This window comes from Notamacropus eugenii, chromosome 4 (genome assembly GCF_028372415.1).
Source record: "Notamacropus eugenii isolate mMacEug1 chromosome 4, mMacEug1.pri_v2, whole genome shotgun sequence".
NCBI lineage: Eukaryota > Metazoa > Chordata > Mammalia > Diprotodontia > Macropodidae > Notamacropus > Notamacropus eugenii.
Window position 1 is genome coordinate 187979592 of NC_092875.1, and position 16035 is coordinate 187995626.

General features: G+C 35.5%; 1 protein-coding gene across 9 annotated transcripts in view; it reads right to left on the reverse strand.

The window, feature by feature from the left end:
- DTNBP1 (dystrobrevin binding protein 1) overlaps positions 1-16035 on the reverse strand; it is a 180955-nt gene that overhangs the window by 153456 nt on the left and 11464 nt on the right. For all 9 annotated transcript variants that reach the window (XM_072603895.1, XM_072603899.1, XM_072603894.1 and 6 more), the window contains 2 exons: positions 6563-6616; positions 5486-5536 (listed from right to left, as the gene is read on the reverse strand). In XM_072603895.1, coding sequence (XP_072459996.1) covers positions 5486-5536; positions 6563-6616 — 105 coding nt within the window. The remainder of the gene's footprint in view (positions 1-5485; positions 5537-6562; positions 6617-16035) is intronic.

Below are 16035 nucleotides of genomic sequence, written 5' to 3' on the forward strand. Positions count from 1 at the left end.
ATAATGACAGCACCTACCTCACAGGGTTATTGTGAGGATCAAATAAAATAACATGTGTAAAATATCTTGCAAATCTCAAAGTGCTAAATAAATATTATGAATGTTTATTAATGTTATTTGTATTATTAGAAGATATTGTAGCTACATGAATCCCCAAACCCCAATACAACCCTATAGACACTTACTAAGTACTTGTTGACTGTACTTATCCAATTAAAATTAAAATGAAAACTCTAGATTTTACTTTGGTATACCAGACTGTGGGTATATCTTAAATAAGAACTAAGTATGTGTGATAACTAACTCAGGCAATGCCACAGTGGTAGAGGGGAATCCCCATTTGTAAAGAGCCTATAGGACATCTGCATGTGACTATTCCACTGGCACCTGAAACCCAAAATGTCCAAAACCTTTCTCCCTCTTTCTGACTTCACTATTTCTGTAACTGGCACCAATATTTATGTTATTTTTAACTCTTCCATCTTTTTAACTTCCCATATCCAGTTGCTAAATCCTGTAACTTTACCTCAGTCATCTCTTTTACCTAAGTTATTCCTCCTTTTTCCATTGGCATTCTCCTTGTATGAGTCTGCCCAGATCATTTTTGAAAAAGGCTCTTAACCAGTCTTCTTACCTTCACTCTCTTCCTTGTCTAAATCATGTCATACAAATGTAACATTAATTTTCTATAAAGACATATGATTAGCTGGAAGGGATTCTTAAAGGTCATCTAATCCAACTCCCTCACTTCACAGAGAAGTTAAGTGACTTGTCCAAAATCACATATGTAGTAAGCACAACAGCCAGGACTTGAGGCCAGGTCCTCTAAATCCAAGTCCAACATTCTTTCTACTCTAGTTAACGTTACTTCTCTGCTCAAAATTTTTCATTTGCTCCCTATTTTCTACATCCTCATCATCACCATGAGGTCCCTTTCAGCTTCATAATCTCAAGATGTTTCCTCTGCCTTTTAGCACACTTTAAAAGGGTTATTCTTTTGAATGAAAGAGAACTCTTTCTCTTCTTGTTATCCCCCCAGAGAACTCTGCTACTACTAAGAACAACTGCCATTTACACAACACTTTAGTTTCCAAACTGCTTTATGTGCATGATGTCACTGGAGCCTCACAACACTAGAAGCAGTTTCAACCTTATTTTATCGCCATTTTGTAGAAGAGCAAACTAAGGCTCAGAGGGCACCTCAGAGTCACATAGCTATTAAGTGATAGAAGCAGCATTTGAACCCAGGTCTTTGTAACGTGAAGTCCGATATTCTTTCCACTATACCATACCACTCTGCAAGCAGCTTCAAAAGTTACTGCAGAAGAGGTTACCAGCTCAAACCTGTTATATTCCCAAATATGGAAACAAAGCCAGAAAATGTCACCTTTTGCAATTAAAGGTACAATAAAATCAGCATAAAATGGCTGAGATTAGCCTGCTATAGCAGTAGCCTACTCTAAACGAGGTTTGTGTAAAATATGTTACTGCTAAGATTTTAGTGTCTCCTAAATCTCAGCAAGGAAGTAGGACAACTCCCAAGTTTCCATCAAAAGATTATGATAAACTGTGATCTAATTAATTTTAACATGTTCAAGATAATGTGTCAATTACAGAAGGGTGGCAGTCTGCACACAGTCTTGAAAAAGGCTGGAAAAAGTCTTGAAAAAGCTGCAGACCAAGAATTTTTCCAAGAATTTTTGTGTTTGAGAAGACGAGGGAGAGCTGGAACACTAATTGATTGTTAGTGGAGCTATGAGCTGATCCAGCCATTCTGGAGAGCAATTTGGAACTATGCTCAAAGAGCTATAAAAATGTGCATACCCTTTGACCCAGAAATACTGTTTCTAGAGCTGTATCCCAAAGAGAACATAAAAATGGGAAAAGGACCCACATGTATAAAAATATTTACAGCAGCTCTTTTTGTGGGTGGCCAAGAACTGGAAATCGATGGGATGCCCATCAACTGAGGAATGGTTGAACAACTTGTGGTACATGAATACTACTGTGCTATAAGAAATGACAAACAGGCAGACCAGACAAACCTGGAAAGACTTATATGAACTGATGCTGAGTGAAATGAGTAGAACCAGGAGAACACTGTACACAGTAACAGAAACAGACGTAGCCCATCACAGCAATGCAAGGACTTAAAACATCTCCAAAGGACTCATGATGCAAAATGCCATGCACATCCAGAGGAAGAACTATAGAGTCAGAATGAAGAATGAAGCAGACTGTTTTCTCTTTTGTTATGTTTTGTTTTTTTTTCTCATGGTTTCTTTTTGGTTCATTGTTTTAATTCTTTTATGCAACATGAGTAATGTAAAAATGTGTTTAATAAGAATGTACGCATAGAACCCATATAAGATTGTATGTCATCTTGGTGAGGGAGATGGGAAAGAAGGGGAAAAAATTTAAAACTTATGAAAGTGATTGTTGAAAAATGAAAACAAATAAATGACATAAAAAAATTAAAAATATTTTTAAATAAAGAATTTTTCAGTGTGTCTTAAGCTCTGTGATCCACTGTGAACAAATGCTTGCAATTTTTAGGCAAAATTTTTTTTCTAGAGTGGAAAAGGGCGAGTAATTTACTCTAGCATTACAATGCCTTAAGATAATCTTGATTCTCTGACTTAAAAAGTCAAAGAGTCTCTTATTCAAAAGGCTATTTCTGTTACCATAAGCAACCTTGACGCTAAAATTTGGTTTCTTGAGTAAACTGAAATCAGAATCAAGCACCTCAAACAGAGGTTCAATGCTACTCCTCAGGTAGCTCTTGTAATAAACTCATAAACAGGATCTCAATTACAAATCAGCCTCCTCTAAGGTTCTGTAGTTTTCCCCTAAAGTCTGGTCACTCCTGGAGGAAGCTAAAAGAATCAAGTTTCTGATTCTATGACACTGAGAATCACAATCTTGACACACAATTGTGCCCCCAAAGTGAAGATATTCCCAGGAGGTGCTGCCTGAGCACTATCTTTTAAGTGAAAAGGTTTCAACTATTATTTATATTCTCTTAGCCCTGAACTTCAGTCCTGAATTTTTAGCTACTTCTTTCCCTAGAAGTCTGGTACAAGTAGAAAGAATAAGTTTACAAAAGAATAGCACATCCTTTCTCTGCTATCAGAGAAAAGGAGAAGAGAATGGGTGGTAATGCTGAGAAATTTTAAGGATTAAGAGAAAGGAGTTGATGGAACTCCTTTCAGAAGGCCTAAAATCTTAGGATCAAAGGATTTAGAACTTGAACTAGTAGGTATTCAATTCAGCTTAGCATTGGGGCTAAGGTTATGGCCTAGGGCTAAAGGAGAGAGGAACACTGGAATCACTATAGAGAACTGGAAGAGAAGTGTTCTTTACACTACAGCATAATATATAAAAGGCATCACAGTCAAGTATCACTGGAAGGAAGCAATCCAGTCATACAACAAGAGTGACTGAAAATATGCAGTGGGTTGAGCTGTAAATTGGTACAACTGGCATGGAAAGCAATTAGGAATTAGGCAAAGTGATGAAAATGTCCACAATCTCTGACTCTGAGATTCCACTGCTAGGCACATACTCCAAAGAGGTCACTGACAAAAAAAAAAATTTTTAAACTCTTCAAACAAACTAAGATATTTATAGTAGCACTTTTCATGGTAGCAAAAAGCTTGAAACAAAATAGATGCCCATTGATTAGGAAACAGGTTTAAAAAATGTTACATTAATGTAATAGAATATTATTATGCTATAAGAAAAAAGCACAATTAATAGAGAGAAATGTGGGAAGATTTACACAAATTGAAGGGAAGTAAGCAGAGTCAGAAAAACAATATACACAATGACTAGAACGATAAAGAGCAACATCCACAAAAAGAAACCGAATGCTAAGAAAGCATAAAAAAAACCATTTAGTCCTAAATAAGAAATATGAGAAGACACATACACCTGCACCTTTACAGAGGCTGAGGAAGAGTCCATGGATGTAGAAAATGCATATAAAAAAGATTTTTTCCCAACATTGTTGGCTTTGCTTAATTTTTTTTAAACTCCCTCCTTCAAAAAATAAAATTCTTTGTAATAAAGGATGGCTTTCTGTGAAGGGAGACAGGAAGGAGGAAATGTATGGAATATAAGAATAAAAGATATCAGTACAAATACAATATTATAAAAGAGAGAGTGATCATGCAAATATTTTACTGGAATTCATTGATGATTAAAAGAACTAGGGCAAGACTTCTAACAAACTGAGTAGATCTTCTTTGGGAGACTTGTGAAAATGCATATTATATACAAGAACTGCATAGGATGAAAGGACCAGGTTGGGTAGTGATCTGCACCACTGGAGAGTGCCAATATTGATGAAATCATGTGACTCTAAGTACTGATCAGCTATGTAGCATTCAATGTCCTTAAGGGAAATAAATATGAAATTTGATTCATAGTATATTAAAAATTTGCATTTGAGGATTGTTATAGTATAGTAAATAGAAACAACCTTAGGTAATAATTATAAGTTGTCAAGATACAAATTTTGACTTAATGTAAGGAAAAACATACTAAATATTAGACTTGTCCAAAAGTAAAATAGGTTGCCTAAGAAGGTAGTGATTTCCCCTTGTTTGTGGTCAAGGCAAGGCTGGAATAGGTACTTGTCAGGTACAGTGTAAAAGAAAACTTTTTTTCACATATAGGCTACACTGGGGATTCTTTCTAACTCTGAGGTTCTGTGATTCTGTACTCTTGTGTCTGGTACATAATGAGCATTTAATGCTTGTTGACTTGACTCTTGTATATTTGAAAATTTTGCTTTTAAGCACCAAGACTTCTTATTGTAACTATTTTATAGGATTATCTCTGAAACCCCCTACTCAATTCAATAACAAATATAAAAAAGGATCTCTTTACACTAGAGAAGAAAAATCTCTAGCCCTTAAAAACACAAAAATAAACATAATAAAATATTTAAAGAGAGAAATTTATATGTAGGTATAAGAGTTAACAGGAAAATGAATAAATATTATAAACAAAAACAAGATAACCTTTTCCTACTTGTTTCCTAGATGTTTTCCATAACAGGTTAGTTCTATGACACTGAATCACAAACACAAACACAAGAACATACTTGTTATTCAGTGTACACAAGATTTCAACAGAAAATGGCAAAAGATAATGCACATGGAAAAAATTAATAGCATTATTACAAGAGCTATAACTTTTGAGAAATAATAAAGGTAGATTTTTTTGCCATAAAAGGAAAACCAAAAGATGCCAGATAAAATATTAACAAAGATAATCTTGATCTCCTCAAATAGAATGATAAAGTCATCTTTGTACCAAAAAGAGTCACAAGTTTCTCAAAAGACCAATTAATGTATAGCTGTAGGCTGCTCTATTTTAATCTATATCATGAAATACTACTGAATTATACCTATAAAACATAAAATTTTAGAAAAGAAATAGCTGAAGGTAAAGCAGTGTGGTCAAAAATGGCATTTACCTGCTGAGAAGCTCGAGTCCAGCAGAGAACTTTGGCAAATATTGAACAGTCCTGTAAAAATAAATATTTAATTAAGAAGACAGCATTTTCTCATAAATGCTGTAACTACAAGTACAAGGATTTTGGTTTTGTCATCCACAAAATTAAAATTTAAAAATCAATTAATTGCAATTTCACTAAACTTTAAGAGAAGTAAATTATAGTAAGGTTATATATTTGTTGGTAAAATGTACATAAGTCACTAACTCCCAAAGACAGTTTTTGGCTTCTAATAAACACTTCATTAGAACTGCAACTGCAGTTACCAAAAGAAAATCTGCATGATTCAAGTGTTTCTTTTTTCAGGCTGGAAATGAAATCTAGACACATACTTTATGTTGAAAATGAAAAACATCAAAATCAACACAGATATGTTTTCATGCAATGTTTCCAAAGCTATTTACTTGCCAAATGATATTTGTTATTAATGTGCTTTTCTGTAGTATAAAATTCCTCTTTTTGTTCTTAATTCTAAAATGGAAACTATGATAATATAAGGTTTTTTTGAAATTCAAGTAGAGAAAAACCTAGCAAAGTAAATTTATGAAAACTAATCATTTGGATTTTTTTCTACTTCATTGGTACTTCTAGAAGACTAAACAGATAAAATTTTTAAAACTGTTTTAAGTTGTATTTACCCAATATAAATCTCTCATAGCCAGGAATCATAAACTTCATTATATAACTCAGGTATCAAACCCAGTGGTAAAACTCAGGAGGGCAGACTGAACCAGGTTAAAATATAATCAGGAAATATTTGACAAAATAAATAAAAATATAACTATATAAATATATACATATATGTATATATACACACACACGTATAACATGAGACAAAATGCTGTTGGTAGCACTTGGTTTCTACTTGTGTTTGACACTGCTGATATAATTTATTACTGCTAGAGTAAAACATGTAAAAATTACTTGGGTTGAAAGTAAATTAGTTGGGTTAAAAGTAATTAGTGAACAGTATTATCTAAAAATAAATTTAAAACTCATGGAAAGATTCTACAAAATGAAATTTTAGAACAGTCATACCTTTTTTTGCTTTTAACCTTCGCTTCTCTTGACTTGTCACTTAAAGACTTCAGCCTATAATTAAGTACAAAATTACATTATTGTATTACTTGCCAAAGATAAAAAATAAGCTTTTAATTAAATATGCACAATACTGTAACATTACTGTCTGACAAGTTAAGCCTAATTTTTAATTTAAAAAATTTGTATCTCTTATAAACAGCAAACCACTCTTATTTCTGCAGAAAAAATTCTTATATTGTTTTCTCTCTCAGGTTGACCATTAATTTACATTCAATTTTATTTTATTATCAGCTTCAAATTCTTCCCTTCCCACATTAAGAAATCAAGAAAAACAAAATCTTTCAAATGTGTGTGATCAAGTAAAACAAATTCCCACATTAGTCATGGACAAAAAAAAGTCTCAATCTGCACTGAGTCCATCATCTCTCTAACTGGAGGTGGGCAGTATGTTTCATGATGAGTCTTCTAGAATGGTTGTTGGGCATTGTGTTTTTGAGGGTAAGAACTATTTCTCTTTTAAACTTTGTTCTTCCCCTAGAACCTGGTGTGGTACATAGAGTAGCTGCTAAATAAATAATTTAGAAAGATATTTACTAAAATTGATGAGTCTAAAATATTTTGTACTCTTGGCTTTCTTAAAAGATCTGAGTACACTGTTTCAGGATCATTATTATGAGCATCAATTAGTGTACAAAGTTGTGTATAATTTTTCCACACTAAATGGCTCCAGATTCCTATACTTTAAAAATTAGGTCTTGCTGTTTATACCCCCTCCCCCCAAGTTTTGTTTTTGATGTCTCAGGGTTAAACTCCTGTCCTGGAGTCAATAAGATCTGAGTTCAAATTTGGCCTCAGACACTCATGTGACCCTGGGCAAGTCTCATTTCCCTCATCTGTAAAGTGAGCTGCAGAAAGAAATGGTAAATTAGGGAGCATCTTTCCCAAGAAAATCTTAACTGGGGTCACAAAGAATTAGACATGATTAAAACTACTGAATAACAACTGTTTCTTCATACTGCTATTAGTGTCTCTGTCAACCCTCCTTTCTCTCATTTGCTGTTTATAATATTTATAATCTGTTATGAGATGTACCTCTCCCCCCCCCAAAAAAACCATGCCTCTTGGAATTGTGCATAAAATTAATAAGTAGGCCTTGATTAAGGGCCTGAGATGCTCTCTAGTCTGTAAGAGTTTTTAGTAGAGAGTACTAGATAATATAGTCTCTACATCCATTCAATCAAATACACACAAACTGTATTTATGCCACAAGTGAACAAATGAGAGCATGTCACTGTCAAGCTCTCTTGTGTTGTTCCTTAAGACACCTTGTGTATCATGCATCACATTTCATAACTTCTTGTGTGAATACAATTAGGGCACCAGTGTCAGTCCCTGTATTAAATATTAGTAAGGTATAATTAATTTCTTAATTTTAGATTAAAATACAAATTCTCATATTTTCTTTCTGTACCTTAGTGTGGGTCATCTTGTATACCTCCTGAAGGATTACTTCAAGGACCTAGTTTAATGACTTTAGCCAAGCCTTTAGAGTACAGTTTGTGTGTATTTGATTGAATGGATATAGAGACTATATTATCTAGTTTTAAACTAACCGTCACAAAATGGACACGTGGTTCTAAAAGACTCCTGCAAAGAAAGAGTGGACTGAAAACAAAAGTCAAAAACAAAGGAGCAACAAGAAAATGGCAAAAATGATGACAATCAGATCTGATAAGAAGTCTGCCAAATTATCCAAAATTAGCAAGATTATCTGAAGCATGGATTTATGTCCACTGTCATTAATGATGAACCTTACTTAAGTGTAAATTCTGCCTTGAGATATTGGCTAATGATAGCATGAAGCCATCATGAGCAGTAAAATTTAAAAATTAAGCATCCAGAACATGAAAACCAACTTCTACAACTTCTTTTTTTTTAGCTATAACATCTAATCAAGCACCTTACAAAACTTCACTGTACTTAATGGCATGTACACAAATAATTATGTTAGAATGCAATAAGACAGGTATAATGGAGATGGAGAAGATATTGGGGTAGGAAGGATATCTCTACTTCCTCTAATCCACCAAGTCACTCCTGTATAGAGACGGATTGGTCTGGTCACAGATCTCAAGGAATAAAAAGAAACCACCCTTGAATCTAACTACAAGATTTACTGATAACATGCCACCCTCCCAATACACATACACAAAGGATATAAGGAGACTTATGCCAATCAGCTTTGATAGCTACTCGATTTCTCAAGAAACAGGATGCCTTGTCTAGATATAGAGGTTTGTCCAAGCAGCCACGGTGGTTATGGCTACTAACATTGTTTTATACTCAGAAATATACAAAGGTTATTAGAACCTTTTTCAAGTGCACACATCTATAAAATGAGGATAATAATAGCAACTAAATAATAAGGTTGTTGTGAGGATCAAATGAGATACTATAAAGCACTAGGCAAACTTTTAAGCCTCATATAAATGTTAGGCATTTAATGCACCAAAGTGTCATGTCATATTGGTTGGGAGATGCCAAAAGCTAAGAAACTGTGCACCTACATTATCTGTACCAGGACAGAATAAAACTCACTAGTTTAACAAACCAATGTAGGGTGCTTTGATTCAACCATCATTTTATTAAGCCCCATGCAGACATTGCTAGACTCTATAGATACTAAAAACAAGTCAAAGTATCCTCAAGTAGTTTTTAATTTTTACTGGGGGAAAGTGTATGCGAATAAATAAACACACACACACACAAAAACAAGTAAACTTTGGGGAGGTAAGAGCACTAACATGGGGCAATAAGGAAAGGAAGCAGCTCAAGCCAAATCTGAGAGGGAACTACAGGTTTCAAGAAGTAGAGGTGAGAAGGGGAAGCACAGAAACAGAATGCTGAATATCTGAAATGGGAAACAAAACCATCTGTGTGTAAAGAGGAATAATGTGGAAAGTCTGGAAAGAAACTTTGGAGGTAGATTATGAAATATTTTGTATAGCAGAAGATTTTGTACCTTGCAGAGGCAATGACATAAGCCACTGAAATTTCCTAAGCATGGGAGTGACATGGTCAAATCTATGTTTTAGGAATACCAATTTTTTTAGCTTTGCAGAGAATCGAATGGAGAGAGCAGAGTCTGGGGGAAGGGAAGGAATGAGCAAGGTATGGCAAAAGGGAAAGAGTCTGAATTAGGGCCAAATGCAGTTCATACGTCCATATGCACATGAACTTGCTTTTAAAAAAATATTTTGTTAATTGTACCTTGATATAATTCCTTTTGTAATTCTATATATTTTATGTTTAAAAGCATTGTTCTGAGAAGGTAACTAGAGGCTTCACCAAACTGCCAAAAGGGTCCATAGCACAAAGAAAGTTAAGAGTTCCTGTCAATACTTTTTATAACACCAGAAAAAGTAAATAAGTGGTTGATAAGAAGATATTATTATAAAATCTAATGCATACTTTAGAGTTGAAAACACTCAACCTTACCAAAATAATTGAATATTTTTAGATTTCTACAATTCTAATCCAAATTTAATGCTACAGTGTCACAAACTTGCTAGTTGTAAAGATAACATCAAATTGGAAGTCCTTTAAGGAAAAATAACTATCATTTTAATATTTTATTAATTTTAGAAAAAAATTCTTATATTTTCACAATAAATTTTATTGATTTTCTTCCCAAAAATTATTGAAAAACATCATTTCAGTAACAGGCAAATTTTAGCAAGCCACTGAGCCTGTTTCTCAATTGCGAAAAATAAGGAAGTTGACCAGATAATTTAAGGATTCTTCTAAACTCTATGGCTTATCTACTTACCCCTTCAACTTATAAGTTTGAATCATTCTATGAATTTAGCCCACCTCTACCTTTCTAGCTCCACTCCTCTACTTAGCTTCACTTCAGCTAATATTTTATTTCCTTCTCTTCTGCCTTCTCATGCCCTTCACACCTTCTAAGCCTAAGGGATCTCCTAAAGTCTCTGGATCACCAAAGGGAGATTATAGAGGTCAAATGATGAAGGGAAGAGCTATCAAAAGCTCTTCGGAGTCAGAATCTGCACAGACATTTTGGCAACTCCCTTGCAATTTATTGGTGTAGGGTCAAAAAGAAACCCTTGGAGCTGTTCAAACCATCCCATGTAGTTAACACCTAACAATATCATATCCCTAAGGAGATGAAAAATGTTTCTTCTCTAGTGATGAAGATGAAAGAAGCTAGAATACTTTGTTATATTGGCTCCTCTTAAAACAGTCCAGGATGGCCTGAAAGAAAGGTAGATGGCACCTCTCAGCTTACTATGGATTAGAAGGAGTTAAACAAGGTCATTGTGCTCATCACTATAATAGTTCTTGGAGCCCAGGATCAGGGTGAGTAGTATGAATTTATGGCCCTTACTAATGCTTTTTCTCTTCCTGTGTCTGAGACTAGTCAGAAATAATTTCCTTTCACCTGGGAAAGAGTCCAGTATATTTTCACTGTTCTTCCCCTGGGCTTCGTATACTTTCCCTCATACTGCCATATTCTGGTCTTAAAGACATTAATGTACTCTACCATATTGATGACATCATGTTGACTGGAAGAAATGAAACCATGATGACTGAAGATCTACAGTGGATGATGGCACATATGAAAGACAAAGGGTAGGAAATCAATCTTTAGAAAATCTAGAGTCTAACTTAGTCAAGTTTTGGGGAACACTGTCAATAGAGAAACCACAGAGGATTCTGGGAATAGTGTAGAATAAATTATTGACACCCACTTCCCCACAAATTAAGGAATTCCAGAGGCTTATTGGACTCTTTAGGTTCTGAAGGACCCACACTCCCCATCTGGATATCCTGATGGTTTTCATTTACTGGGTCACCTGCAAGGTCACCTCTTTCAAATGGGGCCTAGGATTTAACCCTGGAAGATCTAAAACAAGCTGCCCAAAAGTCTTTCCCCTTGAGCCCTTATGACACTGCATGGCTCAAGTTTTTGAAGGTCTCTATCCATAAAGAGGAGTAGCCAGAATGACTGTTAGGATTCTTGTAGCTACAAGTTTTCCAAAGTGGCCTCTCACTATACTGCTTCTGAAAAGCAGATGCTCACCTGTTACTGGGCCCGAGTGGCTAATAAACAGATACAGAATCACCCTTTGTTCAGAATCGATTACTGTGAATTGGGTAAGAAGGCTCTCTGACAAGAGTGATAGGGAAGAAGAGGTTTAAGTTAAGTGGAAGTCAGATATTGAAAATCATACTTGCCTGGGTCATTCCAGTTAGTGTTATTTACAAAAAAGCTGAAACTAAAAACCTCCAGTTCAGAGACAACATATGTTCTCCACTGACAGGCATCATTGTGAGAACAGCAACGGTTAGGTGTGGCTTCCTTGCTAATCTGGACTTTGCAGTAGTGATGCCATGTTGTACTAGGCAAGGAACCATGCAATCATTCTAAGCATGAAGCAACTCTTCATACCCAATTAGGCTACTTGCACAATTGGAAGTTTGCTCCAGATAATCAACAGTTACATCATCATGCACCTGGGTCAATGCCATTCTATGAAGGAGAAAGGCTCTCTGGTCCATTAGTTTCCTGGATTCAGTCTTGAGGAAGACTTACCTAATGAGAATGGACTGCTTTTAGACAAAGTTCTCACTGATCCTCTCCAGGTCTTTTTTCTTCCTTTCCCAGTGCAATCTTCGGGGCCTCAAAGGGTTGTGTACACCCTGGAGAATTAGCTCAGGTCCCCCTCAATTGGTAAGCTTTTTCTTCAAAGTGCCTTGTTTTCTAACAGCACGGGAGAAGTAAAACTGTTGCTATGTAACCATGGTAAATATGTATTTACCTGGAAGAAAGGAAACCCCTTACCTGACTAGGCAGCAGTTTTCTGTCTCTGGATGAAGCTGAGGAAGAACTCATATTTAGCTTCTGTAGAAGAAGTAGGCAGCTCCTCCGCAGAGGCCTCTAAAAGGGCAGAGCCATAATATGGCTCCCAGGACAGGGTGAAATTTTGGTGGATGAGTCAGGGAGTACTGAAAGAGTAGTTATTAAGTACGAGGAAGGTGATTACTAGCTATTAGATACTAGAAAAGATGAAATACGGGGACAGATTGCATGCAAGAGGATCATGACCTCCTAGGCATTTTATTACAGATAATGCTGATGTGTGAGGAAGAATTTATGACTATATCATCATTAATATATGGCCCCAGTGTTCCTGGTGCTGCTACTGTTCATTGTCATCATCTTAAATCAGGAAAGGAAAGGGGAGGGGAGGGAAGGAAAGAAAAGGGAAAATGAGTGAGCTTTTATGTTCCAGGCACTGTGTTAAATGCTTTGTACAAATATTATCTCATTTACAAATATTATCACATTATCTCATTTCTTCAGGAAAAGCATTTGTGACTGTGCCAGTGATAGTATAATCTATGTGCCAGCTTTGATGTTTCTGGTACTGCTCCTATCCACTGTCACCATCTTACATCTGGAGAAAACTGCAAATACGAATTCAGCCTCAGTCACTAACTGTGTGGCCCTGAGCAGGTCAGAACTGCTCTCCTAGACTCAGTTTCCTGTGCTTTAAATGAGGATAATAGCACCTTCCTCACAGGATTATTCTGAGGATCAAATGAAATAATATATAAAGCATTTTGCAAACCTTTAAACACTAAAACACTTAAAAGCTAGTTATCACCATCATTATATTATTATACTTATACCATAAAAGGAAGCACTGATTATAATACTCAAAACAGGAAGCTTCCAGTTCAACCTATTCAACCTCCACACCACGCCCCTTCCCCATAGTAGCAAGTGTTAACAGGAGACAGATATACAATGCAAAAGGAAACTTTGAAATCTATTTTACATATGTAAACAGTTAAACATAAAGAACACAGTATGAGTTTTCATACTGGTAAAATGCATTGGAAATGTTTCACCCAAGTCTGTTCATATCAGCAGTGTAGTACCGTGAAAAGAACATCGAACTTGGAGTCAATTCAAATTCTGATTCTGTCAGTTACTACTTCTATGATCTTCTGTGATCTATCAAGTCAAAGCCTCTCTGGGCCTCAGTTTCCTCATCTATAAAACATAATGGGTACTGGATGACCTTTTAGGTCTATTCCAGTTCCAAGAGCCTATGAACTGTCCTTTACTCTTCCCACTTTATCAACTGTCAAAGTCTAGCAAGCAGAGATATCAGTCATTAGTGAAATTTCATATGTCAGCAGCAGGATTTCAGTGCTTCTGTCATTACCTCCCCACTTTTACCCTACGATCTCTAATACTTAACTGATGCAAAAAATTCTATAAAGATTTCCTTCCTTTAGATTTCATCTGTAATTATTTAAGCTTCATGAATCATTTACAATTTAGTGTGAATGTATTTAACAAATATTGTTCAGGTAAGGAAAAATGCCTAGAACTTAGGAAACTAGGGAGCAGGAGAAGGGAGGAAGATGGCACTCACAAGGCAGAAGCTTTCCTGTTTTGAAGTTGTGCTAAGGTCAAACCTAGCTGGGAAGTTAACAAGCTTTATTTACATGACAAACTTCAAGAACTTAAGGTACTATACACAGGAAGCACCTGCTCATCACATCCCAAAGAGACCCATAATTGGATGGCTGGGTTTTCCCTCATCTACATGCTTTAAGTGTAGGCAGCTTGAACTTGCCTAGAATTGCCTCAGGAGTATGAATCAAGACGAGAATCATTACAAGGCACACATTTCAGTTTATGGCTCCTGCTCAAAGATCATGCCCATCTTAAAGATTCATAGTAGAAGTCCTCCAGGGTAGTTCCAAAATTTCTGATCATCTCTAAAGGGAAGAAGTGTGTCTTGAAAAGTTAAGATCAAACTAGAACTTTCCACAGTGCATATGAAACATGAAAGTGGTCCAAAATTAATTCACTTTCATCCTCAAACTCTTTGACCCAAGAGCCAGTGTGATCCAAAAAGAAAAATGCAGGATTTTCAGGCCTTTCCCAGTACCAATCCACCTACATTATACCCCTTCAATACTTTAGTGACTCTCTGACTTCTTGAACGTAGCTATTACCTTCCTAGGTACAGATTTCAACTCATCCTGAGTTGTATCAGGATCACTGTATATTAAGAAAATTAGAGTAAAATTCAAGAATCAGATTGCGGAACACAGGGAAGTGTTTGGGTTTGATAGCATCATTGGAATATTCTACAGACCAACTAAATAGTAAACTAATAGAAAAACAGCTTATAAGCCTAGCACAGAGGCATGATGTAGCAGTTCTGGGGGACTTTTTCATTACTCAGTTGTCTGCTGGAGATCTCAATCTCCAACAAAAACCAAGCAGCTAATAATTTCATAGTTTGCCTTTATATTATCCATCAAAAGGTGGGGGAATCAATCCATGAGGCAAATTGCTATGATAGACTGCATTCTTACCAAAAAGGAGGAAAAGATTATGAAAAGAACCGTGGGGTAAGAGGCCACTCTGAGAATTTGAGGAGTGGAAAGTTGGGCATAGTCTGACATTCACGCTAGATTTGGGGGGGAAGTTGATTCCAAAGACTCCGGGAATAAAAAAAAGATAGCCAAAATTTTTCTGTAAGGAAAAATCAGCCTAGGAGGAATACATAGAGCCCAAGAATTAAACTGTGGAGTAACATAAAATAAAAAATGCACAATACTAATAAGAAAGGGAGGCATCATCTAATGAACATGATATAGATGCAGAACTAAGATTAATTTTTTTATCATTTTATTTTTTAAATTTTGAACTTAAACATCAAACAAAATGAGCATTTCCATATATACTGTAGAACACAGTTCTGTACAATAACCTGTGAATCTTTTATGTACAGATTATTTTCCTTTCTTAATTAGATGATAAATACAACATGTAACTTTCAAAGGTATTCTGTTTATGTGTTATTATTCTGCTCTGTTTTCCCTTGTGCATTTTAAAAAATGCATCACTGATCTTCCTCTTTTTTTGTCAGGGGAAGGAGGTTACCCTCTCTATAATTTCTTATACACACACACATTTTTAACCCTTCTTAGAAATGTATTTAATCAAGCATAACAAAATTTCTCCATTGCCCAAGTCCAAAAATGTATGGTTTTTTTCTATCATGAAGTTAATTCCAAGCTTCATCAGAGGTTCTCTGAAATCACAGTTGGTCACTGCAATGATCAGAAGCACCAAAGTTTTTAAAAGGCGCATAAAGAAGAAGAAAACCAGGATAGACAGTGGTTGATAAGTATAAAAGTATGTAGCATGGTCCTATATGGATAATGTAAGAAGTCCTGAAGTCTAAAGTAAACTGAGTCTGGCAAAGAAAGTTAAGAATACAACAGGGTTTAGGTTTTTTATAGATATAATCAGAGCAAAAAGAAGGGTCAGAGAAGAAATAGAACCATAGGTTGTGGTGGAAAGGGTGGCAATAACAGACTTTGGAAAGAAGACATAGTTGGTACTCAAAGAA